The 23,826-nt window shown below is 43.4% G+C and overlaps 1 protein-coding gene across 2 annotated transcripts in view; it reads right to left on the reverse strand.

Annotated features, from left to right (window-relative positions):
• The window catches only part of BLTP3A (bridge-like lipid transfer protein family member 3A), an 87,404-nt gene that overhangs the window by 48,491 nt on the left and 15,087 nt on the right, over positions 1-23,826 (reverse strand). For both annotated transcript variants that reach the window (XM_055263814.2, XM_055263815.2), the window contains exons 2-4: positions 10,099-10,261; positions 9,959-9,997; positions 8,571-8,662 (exon numbers count right to left, since the gene is read on the reverse strand). In XM_055263814.2, coding sequence (XP_055119789.2) covers positions 8,571-8,662; positions 9,959-9,997; positions 10,099-10,261 — 294 coding nt within the window. The remainder of the gene's footprint in view (positions 1-8,570; positions 8,663-9,958; positions 9,998-10,098; positions 10,262-23,826) is intronic.

The following is a 23,826-nucleotide window of genomic DNA, read 5'->3' on the forward strand; positions in this document are numbered from 1 at the left end:
AAGTGCTAACCATAAAGTGGAAAAAAAAAAAGATATACTGGACTACATCAGAATTAATAATTTCTGTTCAATAATAAAAAAAATTAAGAGTGGGCCGAGTGCAGTGGTTCGTGCCTATAATCCCAGCACTTTGGGAGGCCGAGGCGGGTGGATCACCTGAGGTCAGGAGTTCGAGACCAGCCTGGCCAACATGGTGAAACCCCATCTCTACTAAAAATACAAAAATTAGCTGGGCATGGTGGCAGGCGCCTGTAATCCCAGCTACTCAGGAGGCTGAGGCAGGAGAATCACTTGAACCCAGGAGGTGGAGGTTGCAGTGAGCTGAGATCGTACCACTGCACTCTAGCCTGAGTGACAAAAGAGAAACTCCGTCTCAAAAAAAAAAAAAAAAATTTTAAGAGTGATCAGTATCTTAGTATTCTGTACAGAGTAGAAGATATCTGCAGTACATGTATCTAACCAAGTACTTGTTTTCAGAATATATAAAGAACTTCTACAAATTAATAAGAAAAAGACAACTCAAAGATAAATAAGCAAAACACTTACACAAGTGCTTTATGAAAGACAATATCCAAAATTCCAATAAACCAATCATCGGAAAAATATAAATTAAACCATAATGTGATACAACTACATACCCACCAGGATGATTAAAATGAAAAGATAGACAATACCAGATATGGAGCAATGCTAGAGGGAAAACTGGTACAATCACTATGAATAACTATCTAGCAATATTTACAAAAAGAGAACCCATAACCCAGCAATTTTACTGCTAGGTATATAAAATAGAAATGTGTACATATGTTCACAAGATATATACACAAGAAGGTTCACAGCAGCACTATTCTCTTTTACTACATATTTTTAGCTTATATGCAGGAAAATTCATTCTTTGTGGTGAATGGCTTCGTGGGTTTTGTTTTTTTTTTCCCCCGAGACACAGTCTTGCTCTGTCACCTAGGCTGGGGTGCAGTGGTGTGATCTCGGCTCACTACAACATCTGCCTCCCAGGTTCAAGCAATTCTCCTGCCTCAGCCTCTGGAATGGCTGGGATTACAGGCACATGCCACCACGCCCAGCTAATTTTTGTATTTTTTTTTTAAGTAGAGATGGGGTTTCACCATGTTGGCCAGGCTGGTCTCAAACTCCTGACCTCGTGATCTGCCCGCCTCGGCCTCCCAAAGTGCTGGGATTACAGGCATGAGCCACCGTGCCTGGCCGGCTCTGTGGGTTTTGGCAAATACATGGAGTCATGATTGACCACCAAAGTCATCATAGAGAAGAGTTCTACAAGCCTGTAATCCCAGCATTTTGGGAGGCTGAGGCAAGTGGATCACCTGAGACCAGGATGAGACCAGCCTGGCTAACATGGCAAAACCCTGTCTTGCTAAAAATACAAAAATTAGCCAGGGGAGGTCAGGTGCGGTAGCTCATGCCTGTAATCCTATCACTTTGGGAGGCTGAGGCAGGCAAATCACGAGGTCAGGAGTTCAAGACCAGCCTGGCCAACACAGTGAAACCCAGTCTCTACTAAAAACACACACACACACACACACAAAATTAGCGAGGCGTGGTGGCAGACGCCTATAGTTCCAGCACTCGGGAGGCTGAGGCAGAAGAATCGCTTGAACCTGAGAGGTGGAGGTTGCAGTGAGCCGAGATCGCACCACTGCACTCCAGCTTGGGTGACATAGTGAGACTCTGTCTCGAAAAAAAGAAAAAGTAGCTGGGTATGGTGGCAGTGGCACGCACCTGTACTCCCAACTACTCCAAAGGCTGAGGTGTGAGATTCGCTTGAACCTGGGAGGCAGAGGTTGCAGTGAGCTGAGATCGCACCACTGCACTCCAATCTGAGCAACAGAGCAAGGCTCTATCTCAAAAAAAAAAAAAAAAAAAGAAGAAGAACCAGAAACTAGAAGCATCTACAACAGAATGGATTGTGGCATATTCAGGTAATGGAATGGTATACAGTAATGAGGAAGAATCAACTACAAATATATGTAACAAAATGGATGTCTCTCACAAACATAATGTTAAGCTAAAGTAGCCAGACACAAATGACTATACATTTACCTAAAACAGCCATGTTGTAGTATATAACAGTACTTTATTCCTTTTTAAGGTTATGCCTGAACATGCCTAAACCTTGAAAACATTATGCTAAGTGAGAGAGGTCAACCACAAAAGACCACACAGTATATGATTTCATTTATATAAATGTTCAGAATAGACATAGACAGTAGATGAGTGGTTGCCTAGGGCTAAGGCAGGAAAAAATGAGGAGTGACTGCTAATATGTATGGGGTTTCTCTTGGGTGATGAAAATGTTCTAAAATTGATTGTGGTCATGGTTGTACATCCCAGTGAATACAGTAAAAACCACTGAATTGTATATACTTCACATGGATGAATGTTATGGTATGTGAATTATATTTCAATAAAGTGTTTTCTAAATTATGCTGGCTTGGCTTCTTTGGTTTTCGTTTTTTTTTTTTTTTTTTTTGAGACGGAGTTTCACTCTTGTTGCCCAGGCTGGAGAGCAATGGTGCAATTTCAGCTCACTGCAAGCTCTGCCTCACAGGTTCAAGCAATTCTCCTGCCTCAGTCTCCCAAGGAGCTGGTACTACAGGCATGTGCCACCATGCCTGGCTAATTTAGTATTTTTAGTAAAGATGGGGTTTCTCCATGTTGGCCATGCTGGTTTCAAGCTCCTGACCTCGGGCGATCCACCCACCTAGGCCTCTTAAAGCGCTGGGATTACAGGCATGAGCCACTGCACCCAGCCAGCTTCTTTGGTTTTCTTGTAAGAAAAGAAAGAATATGAAAAAAAAATTATGCTGGCAAAATACGAAGTGACTTATGAACAAGGCCATTTATTGCTGAACCATGTTTAACAGCAAAAAACCTGGAAATAATCCAAGTATCCACCAATAGAGAACTGGCTAAATAAACTATTTTGCCTCCAAAAGATAAGCATATTCTACAGGTACAAAAAGGAATAAAGAACATCTCTTCACACTTCTATGGAGTGATCTCCAGGATATATCTACATATAGATATATGTACACACATATATATATATATATTTTTTTTTGAGACAGAGTCTTGCTCTGTCACCCAGGCTGGAGTGCAGTGGCGTGATCTCGGCTCACTGCAACCTCCACCTCCCGGGTTCAAGCAATTCTCCTGCCTCAGCCTCCTGAGTAGCTGGGATTACAGGCGCGTGCCACCATGCTCGGCTAATTTTTGTATTTTTAGTACAGACGGGGTTTCACCATGTTGATCAGACTGGTCTCGAACTCCTGACCTCGTGATCCGCCCACGTCGGCCTCCCAAACTGCTGGGATCACAGGCGTGAGCCACGTAATATGCCTGGCCTTCCAGGATATATTTTTAAATGAAAAGAACAATGTAGAAGTATTTAAGATATGCTACATGTTGTATAGAAAAAAGGTGGGACAATACAAATATATATACGGTACATATAATGTGCCTCCTTTCACAGTTGTAACTTCAGAGCTACATAATTTTACATAACTAAAAATAAATTTAAAAACCATCTAAAAGTTAAACAAATAAAGGAACCTTTCTGTATGTCAAATTGCTATTCAACCATATAAAGAATGATTTCAAGTGACTTCAAAACAGCATTTTGGCCAGCGCGGTGGCTCATGCCTGTAATCCCAGCACTTTGAGAGGCCGAGACGGGTGGATCACTTGAGGTCAGGAGTTCAAGACCAGCCTGGGCAACATAGTGAAACCCCGTCCCTACTAAAAATACAAAAATTAGCCAGGCATGGTGGCAGGCGCCCATAATCCCAGCTACTTAGGAAGCTGAGGCAGGAGAATCGCTTGAACCCAGGAGGCGGAGGTTGCAGTGAGCCAAGATGGTGCCACTACACTCCAGCCTGGAAAACAAGAGCGGAAAAACTTCATCTCAAACAAAACAAAACACAACAAAACAAACGAACAAACAAAAACAGTATTTTGACCATACATCCCTAATGAGATATTTCACAAGATTAAAATACACACACACACACGCGCACACACACACACACACACACCCTGATACTGCATTCAGTAGTAGTGTTATTGATAGTTATAATGGTTTTGTTTTTCTGAAACTTGAAAAAGTAAATCATCTATGTTACTGTTGATAGGAGCCATGATTCAGTGTATGAATTTAAAAACCACTATTAAATCCAGAAAGTTAACTCAAAATCCTCTTTTATTTGAATAGAGAAATATCAGGATATTGTCATGATTTATTTTTCTGCTTCTTTTTTTTTTTTTTTTTGAGACAGAGTCTCACTCTGTTGCCAGGCTGGAGTGCAGTGGCACAATCTCGGCTCACTGCAACCTCTGCCTCCTGGGTTCAAGCGATTCCCCTGCCTCAGCCTCCGGAGTAGCTGGGACTACAGGCACGCGCCACCATGCCTGGCTAATTTTTTGTATTTTAGTAGAGACGGGGTTTCACCATGTTGGTCAGGCTGGTCTCGATCTCCTGACCTCGTGATCCACCGGCCTCGGCCTCCCAGAGTGCTGGGATTACAGGCGTGAGCCACTGAGCCCGGCCTATTTTTCTCTGTCTTAAAAATACCTTTTTCCTAGCATTGGACACTGAAAAGGCCTTAAAGCAATGAAAACTCAATGAATACAGTTTTGCAGACAGTAGTCTCTAAATAGCGTTTCTCACTAAAGTGAATCAGGGCTCCTTGAAGAGATGTCTGAGTTCAGGTCTAGGTTAAAGTTGTATAAAAGAATCCTCAAACATCTTATTCTATCTAAAAGCAGAAAGATTACTGGGGTCTTGTCAAAAGGACACAGGAGTTCACTTGGAAATGCTCTAACTCGCCAAAGACGGGGAGATATGAACATCAAGAAGAATAATGACTGTAAAGGTATGACATACAAAAAAACATATATAAAGAGTAAATGTAGGATGTAAGGCCAGGCACAGTTGCTCACGTCTGTAATCCTAACACTTTGAGAGGCCAAGGCGGAAAGATCACTTGAGTCCAGGAGTTCAAGACCAGCCTGTGCAACATGGTGAGACCCATCTCTGCAAAATATTTAAAAATTAATTGGGTGCAGTGGCACATGCCTGTATCCCCAGCTACTTGGGAGTCTGATGTGGGAGAATCGCTTGAGCCCAGGAGTTCAAGGCTGCAGTGAGCCGTGACTGCACCACTGCACTCCAGCCTGGGTGACAAAGCAAAACCTTGTCTCAAAAAAAAAAAAAAAAAAAAAAAGTAGGATGTAAAACATGTAACATGTAAAAGCATGTAGGCCAGGTGCGGTGGCTCACGCCTGTAATCCCAGCACTTTGGGAGGCTAAGCCGGGTGGATCATTTGAGGTCAGGAGTTCGAGACCAGCCTGGCCAACATGGTGAAACCCCGTCTCTACTAAAAATACAAAAATTAGCCAGGTATGTTGGTGTGTGTAATCCCAGCTACTCAGGAGGCTGAGGCAGGAGAATCGCTTGAATCCAAGAGGCGGAGGTTGCAGTGAGCTGAGATGCACCATTGCACTTTAGCCTGGGCAACAGAGTGAGACTCCATCTCAAAAAAAAAAAAAGAATGCAAAATGTACAAAGAATATAAAATGGTAAGCCACTCTGGAAAAGTCTGACAGTTTCTGAAAAAGTTAAATCCTCCCCTAAATACCATAACTAGGTATTTACCCAAGAGAAAGAAAAGCACACATGACCACACAAAAACTTGCACACAAATGTTTATAGCAGCATTATTCATAATAGCCAAAAAATAGAAATAAAATGACCATCAACTAGTGAATGGATAAACCAATTGTGGCATATCCATATACTAGAATGTTACTCAGCGCTATGGTCTGATTGCTTATGTTTCCCCAAAATTCATCGTATGTTGAAACCTAATAGCCCAATGTGACAGTTTTAGAGATGAGGCCTCTGGAAGGTGTTCAGCTCATGAAGGAAAAGTCCTCATTAATGGGATTAATGCCTTTAGAAAAGAGGCCAGAGACTGGGCTCAGTGGCTCACGCCTGTGATCTCCGCACTTTGGGAGGCCGAGGCAGGTGGATCACCTGAGGTCAGGAGTTCAAGACCAGCCTGACTAACATGGTGAAACCCCGTCTCTACTAAATACAAAAAATTAGCTGGGCCTGGTGGTGCATGCCTGTAATCCCAGCTACCTGGGAGGCTGAGGCAGGAGAATCACTTGAACCAGGGAGGTGGAGGTTGCAATAAACGGAGACCGGGCCATTGCATTCCAGCCTGGGCGACAAAAGTGAAACTCTATCTCAAAAAAGAAAAAAAGAAAAAAGAAAAGAGGCCAGAGAGAGACCTTTCACCCCCTTGGATGTATTCTTACCAAGAAAACAAAAGCAAACAAAATAAATCAGGGCAAGCCTTTAAACTTACCAGATTAAATGAGAAATATTTTCTTTTTTTTTTTTTTTTTTTTTGAGATGGAGTCTCGCTCTGTCACCCAGGCTGGAGTGCAGGGGCGCAATCTCGGCTCACTGCAAGCTCCGCCTCCCGGGTTCATGCCATTCTCCTGCCTCTGCCTCTCCGAGTAGCTGGGACTACAGGCGCCCACCACCACGCCCGGCTAATTTTTTTGTATTTTTAGTAGAGACGGGGTTTCACCGTGGTCTCGATCTCCTGACCTCGTGATCCGCCCGCCTCGGCCTCCCAAAGTGCTGGGATTACAAGCGTGAGCCACCGCACCCAGCCGAGAAACATTTTCAATGATACCTTGATGATACAATCAGCCAGAATACAAAACAAGGGAAATTCTTCAGAAAAGATTATCTAATTCCTACAAAGAATAAATGGTATATTAAAAAATGTGTGTGGTGGGATATAATTATAAGAGCTTTAAAAGGCCTATCACCCAAATATAAAGTATGGACTTCTTTTGATCCATATTGTTTTGTAAAAAAATACGTATTTAGGCCAGTCACAGTGGTTCACGCCTGTAATTCCAGCACTTTAGGAGGCTGAGGCGGGTGGATCACCTGAGGCCAGGAGTTCAAGACCAGCCTGGCCAACACGGCAAAACCCCATCTCTATTAAAAATACAAAAATCAGCCAGGTGTGGTGTCGGGCACCTGTAATGCCAGCTACTCAGGAGGCCGAGGCACAAGAATCACTTGAACCCAGGAGATGGAGGTTGCAGTGAGCCAAGATCGCGCCACTGCACTCCAGCCTGGGTAACAGAGCAAGACCCTGTCTCAAAACCAAAAAAAAGAAAAAGAAAAAAATATATATATACATGTATATATTTAAGCGATAATCCAGGAAAATTGATTATGAAATAGGTATTAGATGATATTAAGGAATTCTTGTTTTTTTTTTTTTTTTTTTTGAGATGGAGTTTCACGCTTGTTGCCCAAGCTGGAGTGCAATGGCGCAATCTCGGCTAACTGCAACCTCCACCTCCCGGGTTCAAGCGATTCTCTTGCCTCAGCCTCCCGAGTAGCTGGGATTACAGGTGCCCACCACCACGCTCGGCTAATTTTTTTTATTTTTAGTAGAAATGGAGTTTTTATTTTTAGTAGAAATGGGGTTTCACCATGTTAGCCAGGCTGGTCTCGAACTCCTGACCTCAGGTAATCTGTCCACCTCAGCCTCCCAAAGTGCTCGGATTACAGGCGTGAGCCACCGTGCTTGGCCTGTTAATTCTTTTTAATGTGATAGCAATATTTTTTTTTTCCAGTCCTTGTCTGTTAAAGACATGATATGAAAGTATTTGCAGGTGGGTTCACAACCAGCCTGGGCAACTTGGTGAAACTGTCTCTATCAAAACTACAAAAAATTGGCCAGGTATGGTGGTGCATGCCTGTGGTCCCAGCTACTTGGGAGACTGAGGTGGGGAACCACTTGAGCCTGGGAGGCAGAGGATGCAGTGAGCCAAGATCACACCACTGTACTCCAGGCTGGGTGACAGGGTGAGACCCTATCTCAAAAAAAAAAAAAAGTATCTGCAAGTGGAATCATATGGTTTCTGAGATTTGCTTTCAAGTACTATAGTGTCCACATGCACATACATACACATACACAAACTGGCAGGAAAAAGAAAAAAGAATGACAATGTTGGGCATGGTGGTTCACGTCCGTAATCCCAGGGCTTTGGGGAGGCTGAGGTGGGAGGATCGCTTAAGGCCAGGAGTTCAAGACCAGCCTGGGCAACATAGTGAGACACCATCGCTGCAAAAAACTAGCCAGTCGTGGTGATGTGTGCCTGTGGTCCCAGCTACTTGGGAGGCTGAGGTAGGAGGACTGATTGAGCCCAGGAGGTCGAGGCTACAGTGAGCTGTGATCACACCACTGCACTCCAGCCTGGGGGACAGAGCAAGACCCTATCTCAGGAAAAAAAAAAAAAAAAAACAGAGGAAGAAGAATGACAAAGTGTTGATAATTGTTGAAATTAGATCTTCGGTATATGGGGGTTCTTATACCATTTTCTTTACTTTAGTGTAAGTTTGAAAATTTCCATAATAAAAAGTTTTTATTTTTTAACTAAAAGGGGATCTGGAGCAATTAATATGTTGGAAATAACAGGGTTCAAAGCAACTAACCTCTGTCCTGAAGCAAGGGCAATGGGAGACTGTCCATTGGGGGGCCGAGGATCCTCACATGTCTTCATCTCCACCTCTACCTTATCCAGACACTGAAATAGAAGGAGAACTAAGCATTTACACAAATACACACACAGCACAATGACAGTACAGACTGTGTCATTCATCTCTGTGCTCCAGAGCCTAGTCAAGTGCTATACCCATCGTGGGCAGACAATAAATATTTACTGAATGAATGAACTAAAATGCAAGGAGAGTCCTCATTTTCCCCCTTCCATTTCCATTAGCAGCAGAACCTCATGACAAGCACAGGATGAGCTCAGAGCAAAAAGATAAAACACAAATCCAAGTTGCAGAAATATTATTTTTCCTGGGGATTCCAGTTTTTGGGATAAAGACACACATCAACCAGCTTCTGAAGGGCCCTCAACTGATAATCGTCCAACAGTCAACCCAAACTAAACTTTTTTTTTTTTTTTTCACCGAGACAGAGTCTCACTCTTATTGCCCAGGCTGCAGGGTGATCTCGGCTCACTGCAACCTCTGCCTCCCGGGTTCAAGCAGTTCTCCCGCCCCAGCCTCCCGAGTAGCTGGGATTACAGGCGCCTGCCACCAAGCCTGGCTAATTTTTTGTATTTTTTAGTAGAGATGGGGTTTCACCATGTTGGTCAGGCTGGTCTTGAACTCTTGACCTCAGGTGATCTACCCGCCTCTGCCTCCCAAAGTGCTGGCATTACAGGCGTGAGCCACCGCACCCGGCCCAAACCAAACTTCTAATTTTTCCTCTGTCAAGATTTCAAGGAGTGCCAGGCACGGTGGCTCACACCCGTAACCCCAGCACTTTCGAAGGCTGAGACAGGTGGATCACCTGAGGTTAGGAGTTCGAGACCAGCCTAGCCAACATGGCAAAACCTCGTCTCTATTAAAAATACAAAAATTAGCTGGGCATGGTGGTACATGTAATCCTAACTACTTAGGAGGCTGAGGCAGGAGAATTGCTTGAACCCAGAGGCAGAGGTTGCAGTGAGCCAAGGCACTCCAGCCTTGGTGACGAGCAAAACTCCATCTCAAAAAAAAAAAAAAAAAAAATTTTCAAGGGAAAATAGGAAAGTCTAAGGGTAGAGCCTAGGCAGCCATAATTGTTACATTAAAACCAAGAAAACAACTGGGAAGTCCTGGGTCTTGTGTCCCAGTGCCAATCCTATACCACACAGCAGTTCCAGAATAAGCCCAGACGACAGTCACACTGTCTCAGAGAGAAGCTCACAGGGACATAAGGAGACACCCACCATTCCTAAAAGGGTTAGCCTATCATTTTCTCCCTCATTTTCTAAAAGCCTACCCAGGCCATCCCCATTTGATTACTTGTAATCAAGAAAGGTCATTACCAAGCAAATTGGGTGCGTCTTCAACTTTGTCCACTGGATCTGAAAGAGGAAAGCAAAGTCTCAGGGCTGTGGTAGCTCACCCTCCAGAAAGCAGGCCTGCTGGCCGAAGAGAACAGCAGCATTCTGACCCTCATTCTCACCCGGATGGAGGCCCTGTTGCAGTAGACCCGATTGATGGCTAACCAGGTGGGCAACTCCAGTACATTCTGTAGAACCTCTTCATCCAGCTCCAGGTTGGTCAGCTGACCCTCCCCTTTCAGGGTACTCAGGTTGATTTTGTCTGGGGAAAGATTCTTAGTGAACCTGAAAAGAGTAACGATAAGAAGCTATTATTTCCATGGGAATCTGCTAATTGGGTATTACAGCCAAAACACTTCTGAATCTAAGAAAAAAATTAAAGAACATTTGTTAAGGCTAATCAAGTGAAGCAGTGGGAGTGAAGGAACACAGAAATCTGTAACTGGGGTTATGATCAATTAGTTGTAAACAACACCACACTCAGACCAGCCAGAACAAATGCACTCAGACCACATCATCTCTACACCATATAAGATATTAGGTGAGACCTATGATTCTACTTATGATTATGTCATCATCCTACTAAAGAACCTACAACGAGGATTCTGGGGCAATAGCTGTAGCAATGGCAATGTTGTCTTTCAATATTTCTGAATCCTCGCATAAAAACAGACAGAGGGAGCTAGGCGCAGTGGCTCACACCTGTAATCCCAGCACTTTGGGAGGCCAAGGTGGGCAGATCACCTGAGGTCGGGAGTTCGAGACCAGCCTGACCAACATGGAGAAACCCTGTCTCTACTAAAAATACTAAATTAGCCGGGCGTGGTGGCGCATGCCTGTAATCCCAGCTCCTCCGGAGGCTGAGGCAGGAGAATCGCTTGAACCTGGGAGGCGGAGGTTGCACTGAGCTGAAATCGTGCCATTGCACTCCAGCCTGGGCAACAAGAGCGAAACTCCATCTCAAAAAAAAAAAAAAAAAAAAAAAAACAGACAAAGGGCCAGGAGTGGTGGCTCACGCCTGTAATCCCAGCACCTTGGGAGGCTTAGGCAGGAGGATTGCTGGAGCCTAGGAGATCGAGACAAGCCTGGGCAACATAGCGAGACCCCATCTCTAAAAAAAAAAAAAAAAAAATTAGGCATGGTGGTGCATGCCTGTAGTCCCAGCTACTCAGGAGGCTGAGGTTGAGGCTGCAGTGAGCCATGATCATGACACTGTACACTAGCCTGAGATGACAGAGCAAGACCCATTATAAAAACAAACACCAGACAGAGCAACTAGATAACAACACAGAAAGTCCATGAATAACATTTAAAACGAAATAGAATATGAAGTATCCTCATAAATCCCCATAGACAAGTGGGTGGGGGAAAAAACATCAACAGCCACAAGACGTAAGTGCTATCCAGCTGTCCAGAACAGAGTGGAGGGAAGCAAAAGGGCATCTGACAACTGAGAACTGAAGAACCCCAGGATAACCAACAACTATTAAATGAAAAGCAATGGGGACTGATTTGACAACAGTAACTGACACTGGGAGAGGGTTCTGTCCACTGCAAGGGATCCATAGTGAGACCCCAAGGAGCTGGAGCAGTCTAGCCCTATAAACTCATGAAACTAACCTTCCCAAGCTCCTTCCTAGGAAAGGACCCCCACACAAAAAAGAATTAAAAATGAGTAAGATAGGGATGACAGAAATGAAGAAAAGAGATGGTCTAGATAAAAGTAAGGGAGGGGAACAGAGACCGATTATCTCAGGAAGCAAGCTGTTACTTTTTTTTTTTTTTAGCACTACTTGAAATAACAGAAGAAGGAGCTACATGAAGTTAAGAATGTGAAACAGTAACAGGCTAATTATTGGCTTATTAAAGCAGGGTAAAATGAAATCCCAGACCCCTACACATCTTTACTGATATGAAAAAAGAACAACCAGTCACCTATAGTCTTCCCAAAGAGACTAAACTTGAATCTCATCAAGCCACTGGGTCCAATTGCTAATTTGAAGGAAATACTGAGGACAGATGAAAACTGCTGAACTACACTGTAAGTGTGCAATCAGCAAAATTCAGACCACAGGAAACTCTATCGGTCAAATGGTCTTGAAATAAAATATTCACACAGGCCAGTCCTCTCACTATTCCTCACTGCTCCAGTCCTCGATGCTGTGCTCTCGCCAGCCACCCCCTTTCCCTTTCCCTCCACACCACTATCTGCCATGCAAGGCTGAACTGGAGACTTCTCCCCGAGGCCTTCTTCCCCTAACTGCTGCAACTCACATTAAACTCTTTTATTCTCCATTCCTGGAATCTGTAATGCATGTTTAGGTCATAATCATATGACAGAGTCTTAGGATGTTCTCTAATTCTCAAAGGCATAATATAACCATCCCTGCTCAATTAGATTAAGCTCTTCAAGGTAAGGGGCTTAGTCTTGGCCATTCTTCCTAATCCAAATGGTGACCCAACAGAATGCTGGCCCACATATCTCTTAGCTAACTGCCCTGCTGGCTAACTACTCCCAGTTCCCGTCTCTCATCTTTTTGGCTGGATCAATTTAAGGCCAGTTCCTCATAGTATAACCCTCTCTCCTATAAGACCAACTATCTAAATTAATCTCACTCCTGTAATTCACTGCTGCTGCCTCTCATAGTCACTATTTTCACCCCAATCATGAATTGTATTTTGTCCACCAACCTTAACTATACTGTCTTTACATATATTAGATGCTAACAGTTTAGAGTTACATATCTATATATTTACCAATTTTTTTCACTATATGTATCTTTTCCTTTTACTAAACTATGTTTTAGTGTTTTTGCTTTTCCTCGGACCATAAAATTATGACGTGCAAAAGTTTATCTTGCAATTTTTTTCTAAAGTACTTAAGAAGGTACTATGAAAACAGCTCTTTAACAATTTTTTTTTTTTTTTTTTTTTTTTGAGACGGAGTCTCGCTCTGTTGCCCAGGCTGGAGTGCAGTGGCGCGATCTCGGCTCACTGCAAGCTCCGGCTCCCGGGTTCACGCCATTCTCCTGCCTCAGCCTCCCGAGTAGCTGGGACTACAGGCGCCCGCCAACACACCCGGCTAATTTTTTGTATTTTTAGTAGAGACGGGGTTTCACCGTGTTAGCCAGGATGGTCTCGATCTCCTGACCTCGTGATCCGCCCGCCTCGGCCTCCCAAAGTGCTGGGATTACAGGCTTGAGCCACCGCGCCCGGCAACAATTTTTAAATGATAGTAAAAATCATGTTTAGAAGTTTGTGAACATGCAAAACAATACCGTATGATGTTAAGGGATACATAGGAATGCACTGGCAGGATGACAAATTTAGGAAAGTGCTTACCTGTGGGGTAAGGAGAGGGGTCTACAGGAAGCTTCAACTGTATGGATAACGCTTATTTCTCAAGTTGAGAGCTGACTGTATGGCTTTTCATTATGCTACTCCATACCTTTTGTACAGCAAACATTTTGTAACAAATTTTTCTAAGATTTCTATCAATTATCTATTTACGTACTTAGTGTTGGGAATGCTATTCCTCCATTGAGTCTCTTTTTTTTCTTTTTTCTTCTGAGACAGGATCTCACTCTGTCACCCAGGCTGGAGTGCAGTGGTAGCATCATGGCTCACTGCAGCCTCGACCTCCTGGGGCTTCAGTGATCCTCCCATCTCAGACTCTAGAGTAGCTAGAACCACAAGTGCATGTCACTATACCCAGCTAATTTTTTTTATTTTTTGTAGAGATGGTGTCTCCCTTTGTTACCCAGGCTGGTCTGGAACTTCTGGGCTCAAGCACTCCTCCCATCTCAGCCTCCCAAAGTACTGGGATTACAGATTTGAGCCACTGTGCCCAGCCACTTTTAAAGAAAAGTGAGATAGACCTTTTCAAACTGATGACTTCTCTGAAAAAAGAGAAACATACTTCAGATAAAATAAAACATAAACACAGTCAAGAATAAGTTACACTGTTAGCTAGCACTGACATTCTCTGAGTGATTATACTAAGTGCTAAGTATCTAATTTCTACATTGTGTTCTTTGCAAAATCTAACTCTATTTACAGTTCCCTATAGATAAATGTATTTTTCAAGCCTTAACAAAAAGAAGTATATCAGATTGTATTACATTTCATCCTAACCTTGCCAGTTTTTAGGGCAATGCATCTCAAACTATGGTCCTCTGATCACATGGATCTTAATTATTTTGGAATGCTTATTTTAAAATGCAGGCCAGGCATGGTTGCTCACACCTGTAATCCCAGCACTGGGAGGCCAGGCGGACAGATCACTTGAGGCCAGGAGTTCGAGACCAGCCTGGTATACATGGTGAAATCCCATCTCTACTAAAAAATCACAAATAAAATTAGCTGGGCCATGGTGGGGCATGCCTGTAATCCCAGCTACTTGGGCGGCTGAGGCATGAGAATCGCTTGAACCCTGGAGGCAGAGGTTGCAGTGAGCCAAGTTTGTACCACTGCACTACAGCCTGGGCAACAAAGCGAGACTCTGTCTCAAAACAAACAAACAAATAACAAAATAATAATTGTATGTCTTTCTGCCCCATAGGCTAGACCAGATCAATATCCTTTTGTCAGCTAAAAGAAAATTTCATTTTTAAAACATAATTTGGCCAGAGGCGGTGGCTCACGCCTATAATCCCAGCACTTTGGGAAGCCAAAGCAGGTGGATCACCTGAGGTCAGGAGTTCAACGCCAGCCTGGCCAACATGGAGAAACTCCATCTGTACTAAAAATACAAAAATTAGCCAGGCATGGTGACACATGCCTGTAATCCCAGCTACTAGGGAGGCTGAGGCAGGAGAATCACTTGAACCCGGAAGGCAGAGGTTGCAATGAGCTGAGATCGCACCACCGCACTCCAGCCTGGGCAACAGAGCAAGACTCTGTCTCAAAACAAACAAACACCAACTTACTTTGTACACCACAAGCGGGAAAAAGCATTATTCTCTGGCCTGGACCAGCAAAACCAAACTACAAATAATAATGACATTTTACTTTGCACCAGGCACTGAACGAAGGGTCTTCATAACATCTCAATTAATCTTTGCAATATCCCACATGAAGTATGCATTATTATCCCCATTGCTCAGAGGAAGAGCATGAGGTTCGGATATGAAGTAGTTTGCCCCAGATGACAGGGCAAGAAGAGGCAGTATGAACCCAGGTGTGCTCACTGGTTTTTACTTCTACTAACATTTTAATATTATAAGTTCCCCCAAAACACACTTGGCACAGAATAAATTTATAAGGTATCTCAGAAGTGGCTGGAGGACATTCTTTCGCTTTTTATACTCTACCATGGACTGCTTAACCTGTGTAAGGGGAACGAATCTAAACTTTTTTGGTAAAGTTAATAGTGTAACTCCATCAAAAACCTTTCTGCACTTCACCAACTCAACCAGATTAATAAACTTTTTCTTAAGTATGCCCAAGGCTAATTTACCACCATTCCAGCAGGGACACCCAGTCTCTAGCAACACGCTGACAAGAGACCACAGAGGATACTGTGCCATCAGGTCTAATATTAACAATACAAGCAAGTAATCACCAAAAGCTGAACAGCACTAAACAACCAAGAGTTCTTCAAGCACTCGAAGGACTGCTGATGGTGCATGTACGTCTGCTGGACCACCATGGGTGGTTCTCCTGTGACTGTAATAATGGTATAACATATATATGCTTTTTCACTTTTCAGTTTACTTTTAGGAGTCAACAAAAAATGGATACTGCCTTATTCAAGCTTCTCAAAAAAGGCAGTAAGAATTCTTTAACTGATTTTGCCTGCATTTTAGAGCAATAACAAAGAATAGGTTAAAAAAATAAAATCAAAGATGGTCGGGCACAGTGGCTCATGCCTGTTAATCCCAGTACTTTGGGAGGCCAAGGCAGGTGGATTGTTTGAGCCTAGGAGTTTGACAACAGCCTGGGAAACATGGTGAAATCTCATCTCTACTAAAAATACAAAGACTAGTTGGGCATGGTGGCATACCTGTAATCCCAGCTACTTGGGAGGCTGAGGCACGAGAATCGCTTGAACCCAGGAGGTGGAGGTTGCAGTGAGCTGAGATCATCCCACTGCACTCCAGCCCGGGCGACATAGCGAGACTGTCTCAAAAAATAAAAGTAATAAAAATAAAAATAAAAGATGTTCCATGGGCCTGACTGTTGCTGGGGAGGGTTAGGGAGGCTTGCTCAGCCAAGGAAACCACAGCTCTGAGAATTATACAAGAGGCCCAAGTTTCAGTTCTCTCATCACCTGGAGAGGGAAAAATAGCTCAAACTCTCTACCTATAATGGAGTACAACTGGGTTAAACTGCAGCAATGTGATGATAAAACCAACTATTCCAAGTCATCTTCAACAGCCAGTCTAAAATTCACAAACTGCAACCGGATATTGAATTCTTGAGAATAATTATGTTGTATACTTCTCTTTCTATACCCCATAGTCCCTGGCAGAAAAAAAGCATTTGTGTTCCTAATTGAGGATAATATCATTCAGAGTCCAAGGGCAGCTAAAAAGGCTAATGGCAGCCTGCTATTTATTCCACTTCAAGTATGTGGGAAAACATTTTCTGGCCATCTGTTACTGTTACAGAGTGTAAAAGCTAAGATGAAATCAGGTTGGAAAAACAGATTTTGATCAAGTTTCATTTCTGCCAGAGGATTGCAATCTGCCAAAGAGACGACAGGGAAAGGCTCTCAGATATCTTTGTGAAAATGTACCACAATGTTGGGAAGTGAAAATTCTTAGATTTGCAGATTCTCAGAATTTCAGAGCTAGAAGGAATCTTAAATAATTGTTTAGTCCAAATCTACATTTGCCAATGAGGAAACAAATGGCCAAAAAGCTTAATGACTTGCCCAAGACTCACAGCTAGCCAGTGGAAAAGCTGAAACTAATAACAGAAATGGGACTTAACCCAGCATTCATTCAACTCTGACAACACCCTGCCCTCTGTAATTCAGCATCTTTATTGCGAATAATAGGGTCAATAAGTTGCAACAGTCAGTCGGCTTCAGCTCTCATAGAAATTGAACCCTCCTGGGAGAAATAAAAAGGTCCACAAATACACTTTGCTTCCTTCATCATTTTTTCCACTGAGGAGGTGATCACAGCCAGAGTCTTGGCTTCTAAGCTTCCTACCCAAATCTACAGCAAAATATTTTCACTGCTAAGCCACACCACAGGCTTCTCTTTAAACAAAGATATAACACAACACTGAAGCAGTTGGTTTAAATAGCAGGATTCTCTCCATCATCCAAACAAAACATATCAATCACTAACATGGCTAATGCTATTTCATCCCAGATAATCTGATATAATAAGCCATTCAATCTTAGAGGTTTGTCCTAATAGGTTTTACTCTCAAAACTTCTTTTTTTTTTTTTTTTTTTTTTTTTTGAGACGGAGTCTTTCTCTCTCCCCCAGGCTGGAGTGTGGTGGCGCGATCTCGGCTCACCGCAACCTCCACCTCCTGGGTTCACGCCATTCTCCTGCCTCAGCCTCCTGAGTAGCTGGGACCACAGGCGCCCGCCAACACGCCCGGCTAATTTTTTTGTATTTTTTAGTAGAGACAGGGTTTCACCGTGTTAGCCAGGATGGTCTCGATCTCCTGACCTCGTGATCCACCCGCCTCGGCCTCCCAAAGTGCTGGGATTACAGGCTTGAGCCACCGCGCCCGGCCATACTCTCAAAACTTCTTCACTGGTCAGGTGCAGTGGCTCACACCTATAGTCTCAGCAATTTGGAACTGCTTGAAGCCAAGAGTTCAAGACCAGCCTGGGCAACAAAGTGAGACCCTGTCTCTACAAAAAAAAAATTTTAATTAGCTGGATGCAGTGGCTCGTACCTGTAGTCCCAGCTACTCAAGCTGAGGTGAGGCCGGGTGCGGTGGCTCACGCTTGTAATCCCAGCACTTTGGGAGGCCAAGGCGGGTGGATCACAAGGTCAGAAGATTGAGACCACGGTGAAACCCCGTCTCTATTAAAAATACAAAAAAAATTAGCCGCGTGTGGTGGCGGGCGCCTGTAGTCCCAGCTACTCGGAGAGGCTGAGGCAGGAGAATGTCGTGAACCCAGGAGGCGGAGCTTGCAGTGAGCTGAGATCACACCACTGCACTCCAGCCTGGGCGACAGAGCGAGACTCCGTCTCAAAAAAAAAAAAAAAAGAAAAAGAGCTGGGGTGGGAGGATCCCTTGATCCTTTGAGGGTGCAGTGGGCTATGATGGTGCCTCTGCACTCCAGCCTGAGCAACAGAGTGAGACCCTGTCTCTAAAAAAAAACTGCAGGACAATATTACATGCTTTTCTTAGGAGAACGTTCTTTCCTTCTAAATTTTTGTTTGTTGTTTACAATGTTGGGTTTTTTAACTGTTGTGTTATTTAAGGTGCAATTTCCATACAGTGGCTCATCTCTTTTTTTTTTTTTTTTTTTTGAGACAGAGTTTCACTATTGCCCAGGCTAGAGTACAGTGGCTCAATCTCAGCTCACTGCAACCTCCACCTCCTGGGTTCAAGCAATTCTCCCTGCCTCAGCCTCCCGAGTAGCTGGGATTACAGGCACCCACCACCACACCTGGCTAATTTTGTATTTTTAGTAGACATGGGGTTTCACCATGTTGGCCAGGCTGGTCTTGAACTCCTGACCTCAGGTGATCCTCCCACCTTGGACTCCCAAAGTGCTGGGATTACAGGCGTGAGCCACTGTGCCTGGCTTAACTCTTTTTTCTTTTTTTAAGAGCTAGAGTCTCACTCTGTTGCCAAAGCTGGAGTACACTGGCACAATCACAGCTCTCTGTAACCCCAACCTCCTGAGCTCAAGTGATCCTCCCTCAGCCTCCCAAGGAGCTAGGACTACAGGTGCATTCTACTATACCCAACTAAGTTTTTGTTTGTTCGTTTGTTTTTGAGACAAAGTCTCACTCTGTTGCCCAGGCTGGAGTGCAGTGGCACGATCTCGGCTCACTGCAAACTCCACCTCCGGGGTTCAAGCGATTGTCCTGCCTCAGCCTCCCGAGTGGGTGGGATTACAGGCCTGCATCACCATGCCCAGCAAATTTTTGTATTTTTAGTAGAGATGGGTGGGTCTCACCATGTTAGCCAGGCTGGTCTCGAACTCCTGACCTCAAGTTATCCACCCACCTCAGCCTCCCAAAGTGCTGGGATTACAGGTGCCTGGCCTTTTTTTTTAACATTTTTGTAGAGATAGTCTCAATATATTGCCATGGCTGAACTCCTGGCCTCAGGAGATCCTCCCATTTCAGCCTCACAAAGTGTTGAGATTACAGGTGTGAGCCATCGCACGTGGCTATGACTCATGTCTCAACTTTCTATTTTGTTCATCTGACCTATATATACTTATGCCAATACCACACCGTCTTTAATACCGCAGCTTCATTTTAGGCATTAAAAAATCCTTTGTGTTCATTTGTTCAGATTATTCTCACCATTCTAGGTCCTTTTCATTTCCATATAGATTTTCAAATCAGCCTGCCTATTTCTGTTTTTAAAAAAATCTGCTGAAACTGATTGGGATTACAGCGAATCTTAGCTCAATTTAGGGCGACCTCACATATCAACAATAATGAGTCAGCCTGTCCCTGAACATAATACACATTGAATGTTTATTTGCATTTCTCTAGAATGTCAGTGTCACCACGTACAGTCTATGTTTGTGTGTGTAAGTTTCAATAAATTTGATAAAAGTGTGGAAATATTTTTGGAGATTTGTGACAACTTGAAAAAACTTGCAGACAAACTTCATAGCCTAGAAATATTTTTTAAATTAAGAAAAGGTTAGGTATGTCATGAATGCATAAAATATATGTAGCTACTAGTCTATCATTTACTATCCTAAAGTTTATACAAATCTATTATAAAAAGTTGAAATTTATCGAAACTTAAGTTCAAAAATACAGACTATACATGACACCATTTGCAGTCAGGAGAAATGTAAACAAATATAAAGATGCAGTACTAAATGATAACTGGCCAGGCACAATGGCTCACACCTGTACTCACAGCACTTTGAGAGGTCAAGGCAGGAGGAATGCTTGAGCCCAGGAGTTTGAGACCAGCCTGGGCAACATAGTGAGACCCGTCTCTACAAAAAAACAAAATAATTAGCTGGGCATGGTGGCACACACCCGTGGTCCCAGCTACTCAGTAGGCTGAGGTGGGAGTATCGGTAGAGGTTGCAATGAGCGATGATCATGGAATGCAACCCAGCCTGGGTGACACAGCGAGACCGTGTCTCAAGTAACTACTAAATAATCATAACTCCATAAAATTAACTGTAGTACATACTATACTGCTGTAATAATGTTGTAGCTACCTCCTATTAATACTGCAGTGAGCTCACGTGTTATGAGGATCTGCTTAAAACGTTGTATGATGTGAATCACGTCATCTCAGCAAGAGCAGTTCATCTCTCCAATAAATTGTATATTGCAGTAAAAAAGTGATCTCTTGTGGTTCTTGTGTACTATTCATGATGCTTAGTGCAATACTGTAAACCCTGAATAACACCATGGGACCCACACGATGTGCCACTAATGATGCTGGAAATGCTCCCAAGAAGCAGAGAAAAGTCATGACATTATAAGGAAAAGTTTAATTGTTTGATATGTTCTATAGATTGAGATCTGCAGTTCCCGGTACCTGCCACTTCAGAAAGATGATTCATCTTGTAAACAGATGATGTAAACTTGTGGCATGCATAGATTTAGTACAGTACTGTAAATGTACTTTATCTTCCTTATGATTTTCTGAATAACGTTTTCTTTTCTCTGGCTTATTTTATTGTAAGAATACAATATATAATACATATACGAAATATGTGTCAATCAACTGTTATCAGTGAGGCTTCCAGCGAACAGTAAACTATTAGTAGTAAGTTTTTAGGCCAGGTGCGGTGGCTCATGCCTATAATCCCAGCACTTTGGGAGGCCAAGGCAGGTGGATCACATGAGGCCAGGAGTTCGAGACCACCTTGGCCAAAACAGTGAAACCCCGTCCCTACTAAAAATACAAAAATTAGCCGGGCATGGTGGCACACTCCAGTACTCAGAGGCTGAGGCAGGAGAATCGCTTGAACCCGGGAGGCAGAGGTTGCAGTGAGCTGAGATCGCAACACTGCACTCCAGTCTGGGCAACAGAGCAAGACCCTGTCTCAAAAAACAAACAAACGAACAAAAAAACAAAAAACTTTTTGGGGAGTCAAAAGTTATACATGGATTTTCGACTATGCATGGGGACTGGTACCCCTAAATTCCACTATTGTTCAAGGGTCAACAGTCTTTTATTAAGAACTTACTAATCTTTGTTCACAATGAATATTGATCTGAAGTTTTTGTTTTTGAGACAGAGTCTTGCTCTGTTGCTCAGGCTGGAGTGCAGTGGTGCAACTGCTGCTCACTGCAGCCTCAACCTCCTGGGCTCAATCAATCCTCCTGCCTCAGCCTCCTGAGTAGTTGAGACCAGTGGCATGTGCCATCATGACCAACTAATCTTTTGATTTTTTGTAGAGACAGGGTTTTGTCATGTTGCCCAAGCTGGTTTCAAACGCCTGGGCTCAAATGATCCTCCCACCTCAGCCTTCCAAAGTGCTGGAAAAACAGGGCTGAACCACCAAACCTGGCGGTCTGAAGTTTTCTTTCCTTATAACATTTTTGTCTTGTTTTTCTTATCAAGGTCATACTGAATTTATTAAACAAGTTTGGAAGTGTTTATTTCCTAAAATAATTTCTGTAAAATGGGTATTATTTATTTCTTAAATGTTTAAAAGAAATCACCAATGAAACTATATGAGCCTTTATTCACATAATTTTGTGCATTTCACTTAAGCTATTGAATTTATTGACAAAAAGATGTTCAGGCTAGGTGTAGTGGCTTACACCTATAATCCTAACACTTTGGGAGGCTAAGGAAGGATGGCTTGAGTCCAGGAGTTTGAGGCCAGTCTGGGCAACATGATGAAACCCTGTCTCTACAAAAAATAAAAAAATTAGGCATGGTGGCATGCACCTGTAGTCCCAGTTACTGGGGAGGCTGAGGTGGGAGGATCCCTTGACCCCAGGGGGTCAAGGCTGCAGTGAGCCGTGACTGTGTCACTGCACTCCAGCCTGGGCAACAGAGTGAGATCCTGTCTCAAAAGAAAAAAAAAAAGATGTTCATAATATCCCTTAACATCTTTTTAACATCTGTAAGATCTATAATGATATCCCCTCTTTCACCACTGACAATATTTATGTTTTCTCTCTTTTTTTCTTGATCAGTCTTGCTAAAGGTGAACTAAATCCATTAATCTTTTCCAGAAACAAAACAATTTTTGGTTATATTAATTCTCTGTTTGCCCTGCTTTTAATTTCACTGATTTCTATTCTTTTTTTTTTTTTTTTTTTTTTTTTTGAGACGGAGTTTCACTCTTGTTGCCCAGGCTGGAGTGCAATGGCACAATCTCGACTCACTGCAACCTTCGCCTCCTGGATTCAAGGGATTCTCTTGCCTCAGCCTCCTCCAGAGTAGCTAGGATTACAGGTGCCCGCCACCATGCCCAGCTAATTTTGTATTTTTAGTAGAGATGAGGTTTCACCATGTTGGTCAGGCTGGTCTCGAACTTCTGACCTCAGGTGATCCACCCGCCTCGGCCTCCCAAAGTACTGGGATTACAGTAGTAAGCCACCGCGCCCGGCCCACTGATTTCTATTCTTATTATTAAACAGAGTCTCACTCTGTTGCCCAGGCTGGAATGCAATGGTGCCATCTCAGCTCACTGCAACCTCTGCCTCCCGGTTCAAGCGATTCTCCTACCTCAGCTTCCTGAGTAGCTGAGATTACAGGTGCCCACCACCACACCCAGCTAATTTTTTGTATTTTTAGTAGAGATGGGGTTTCAACATGTTGGCCAGGCTGGTCTCAAACTCCTGACCTCAAATGATCCGTCCACCTGGGCCTCCCAAAGTGCTGGGATTACAGGCGTGAGCCACCGCACCCAGCCTACATTTTCTATTTTGACAGATATTCCCATATTTCTTTCATAGACATGATATGGATTTACATTCTCAACAAATCTAACTCATTGCATACATTTCCCAGACCCACGGTAGCTGTCTAGCCCATGACTTGCAGCACTCTCATTTACTGCCATTCCAATACTGGGCCAGTTGAAAGAACAAGGATTCCCCAGAGGTTCTCTTTTCTTAACTCGCAACAACAGCCTTGCTGAACATTCTAATTCCCTCCTCTAAGCACAAAGACTTGCTAAAACCCAGCCTGTTTAGCGGAAGCCCTAATAATCTGTTTGGCTTGAGCCAGTCTTCTCTCCTAGAAGTGAATACCTTCAGGCCAGGCGCAGTGGCTCACACCTGTAATCATGCTAGAATTAGAACTTAGAGCTCCTCAGTGACTATCTCAGAGATAGCAACCCTCTACCCGCTTTCATTTGGCCATTCAGCTCCCACGGTGGTTAGGGCCCAAATCCTTCCCCTACACTAGTCCTGAAGATACTATACCTCATGACTCATGTACCGGCATGTCTCACTTTGTTAGGAACATTTCTTGTCATCCTAACACAGTTCCCTTAATTTCCTTTACTTCCACTTCTTGACAATTCCCAAACGTACATCTAGGACAATAATTGATAAACTGAATACTAGATTCCTGGTGTTAAAATCTACATGCAGGCTCTAGATTACCTAAAGTGAAAAGTGTACTTGCTAATGCTCAGAAAAGGAAGGCCTATTCCACTAACAGGCATTGCTTGTTATTCACTATTGGATAAGAATAGGTTATCTGCTGGGTGCAGTGGGGTCATGCCTGTAATCTCAGCACTTTGG

Source organism: Symphalangus syndactylus, chromosome 23 (assembly GCF_028878055.3).
Source record: "Symphalangus syndactylus isolate Jambi chromosome 23, NHGRI_mSymSyn1-v2.1_pri, whole genome shotgun sequence".
NCBI lineage: Eukaryota > Metazoa > Chordata > Mammalia > Primates > Hylobatidae > Symphalangus > Symphalangus syndactylus.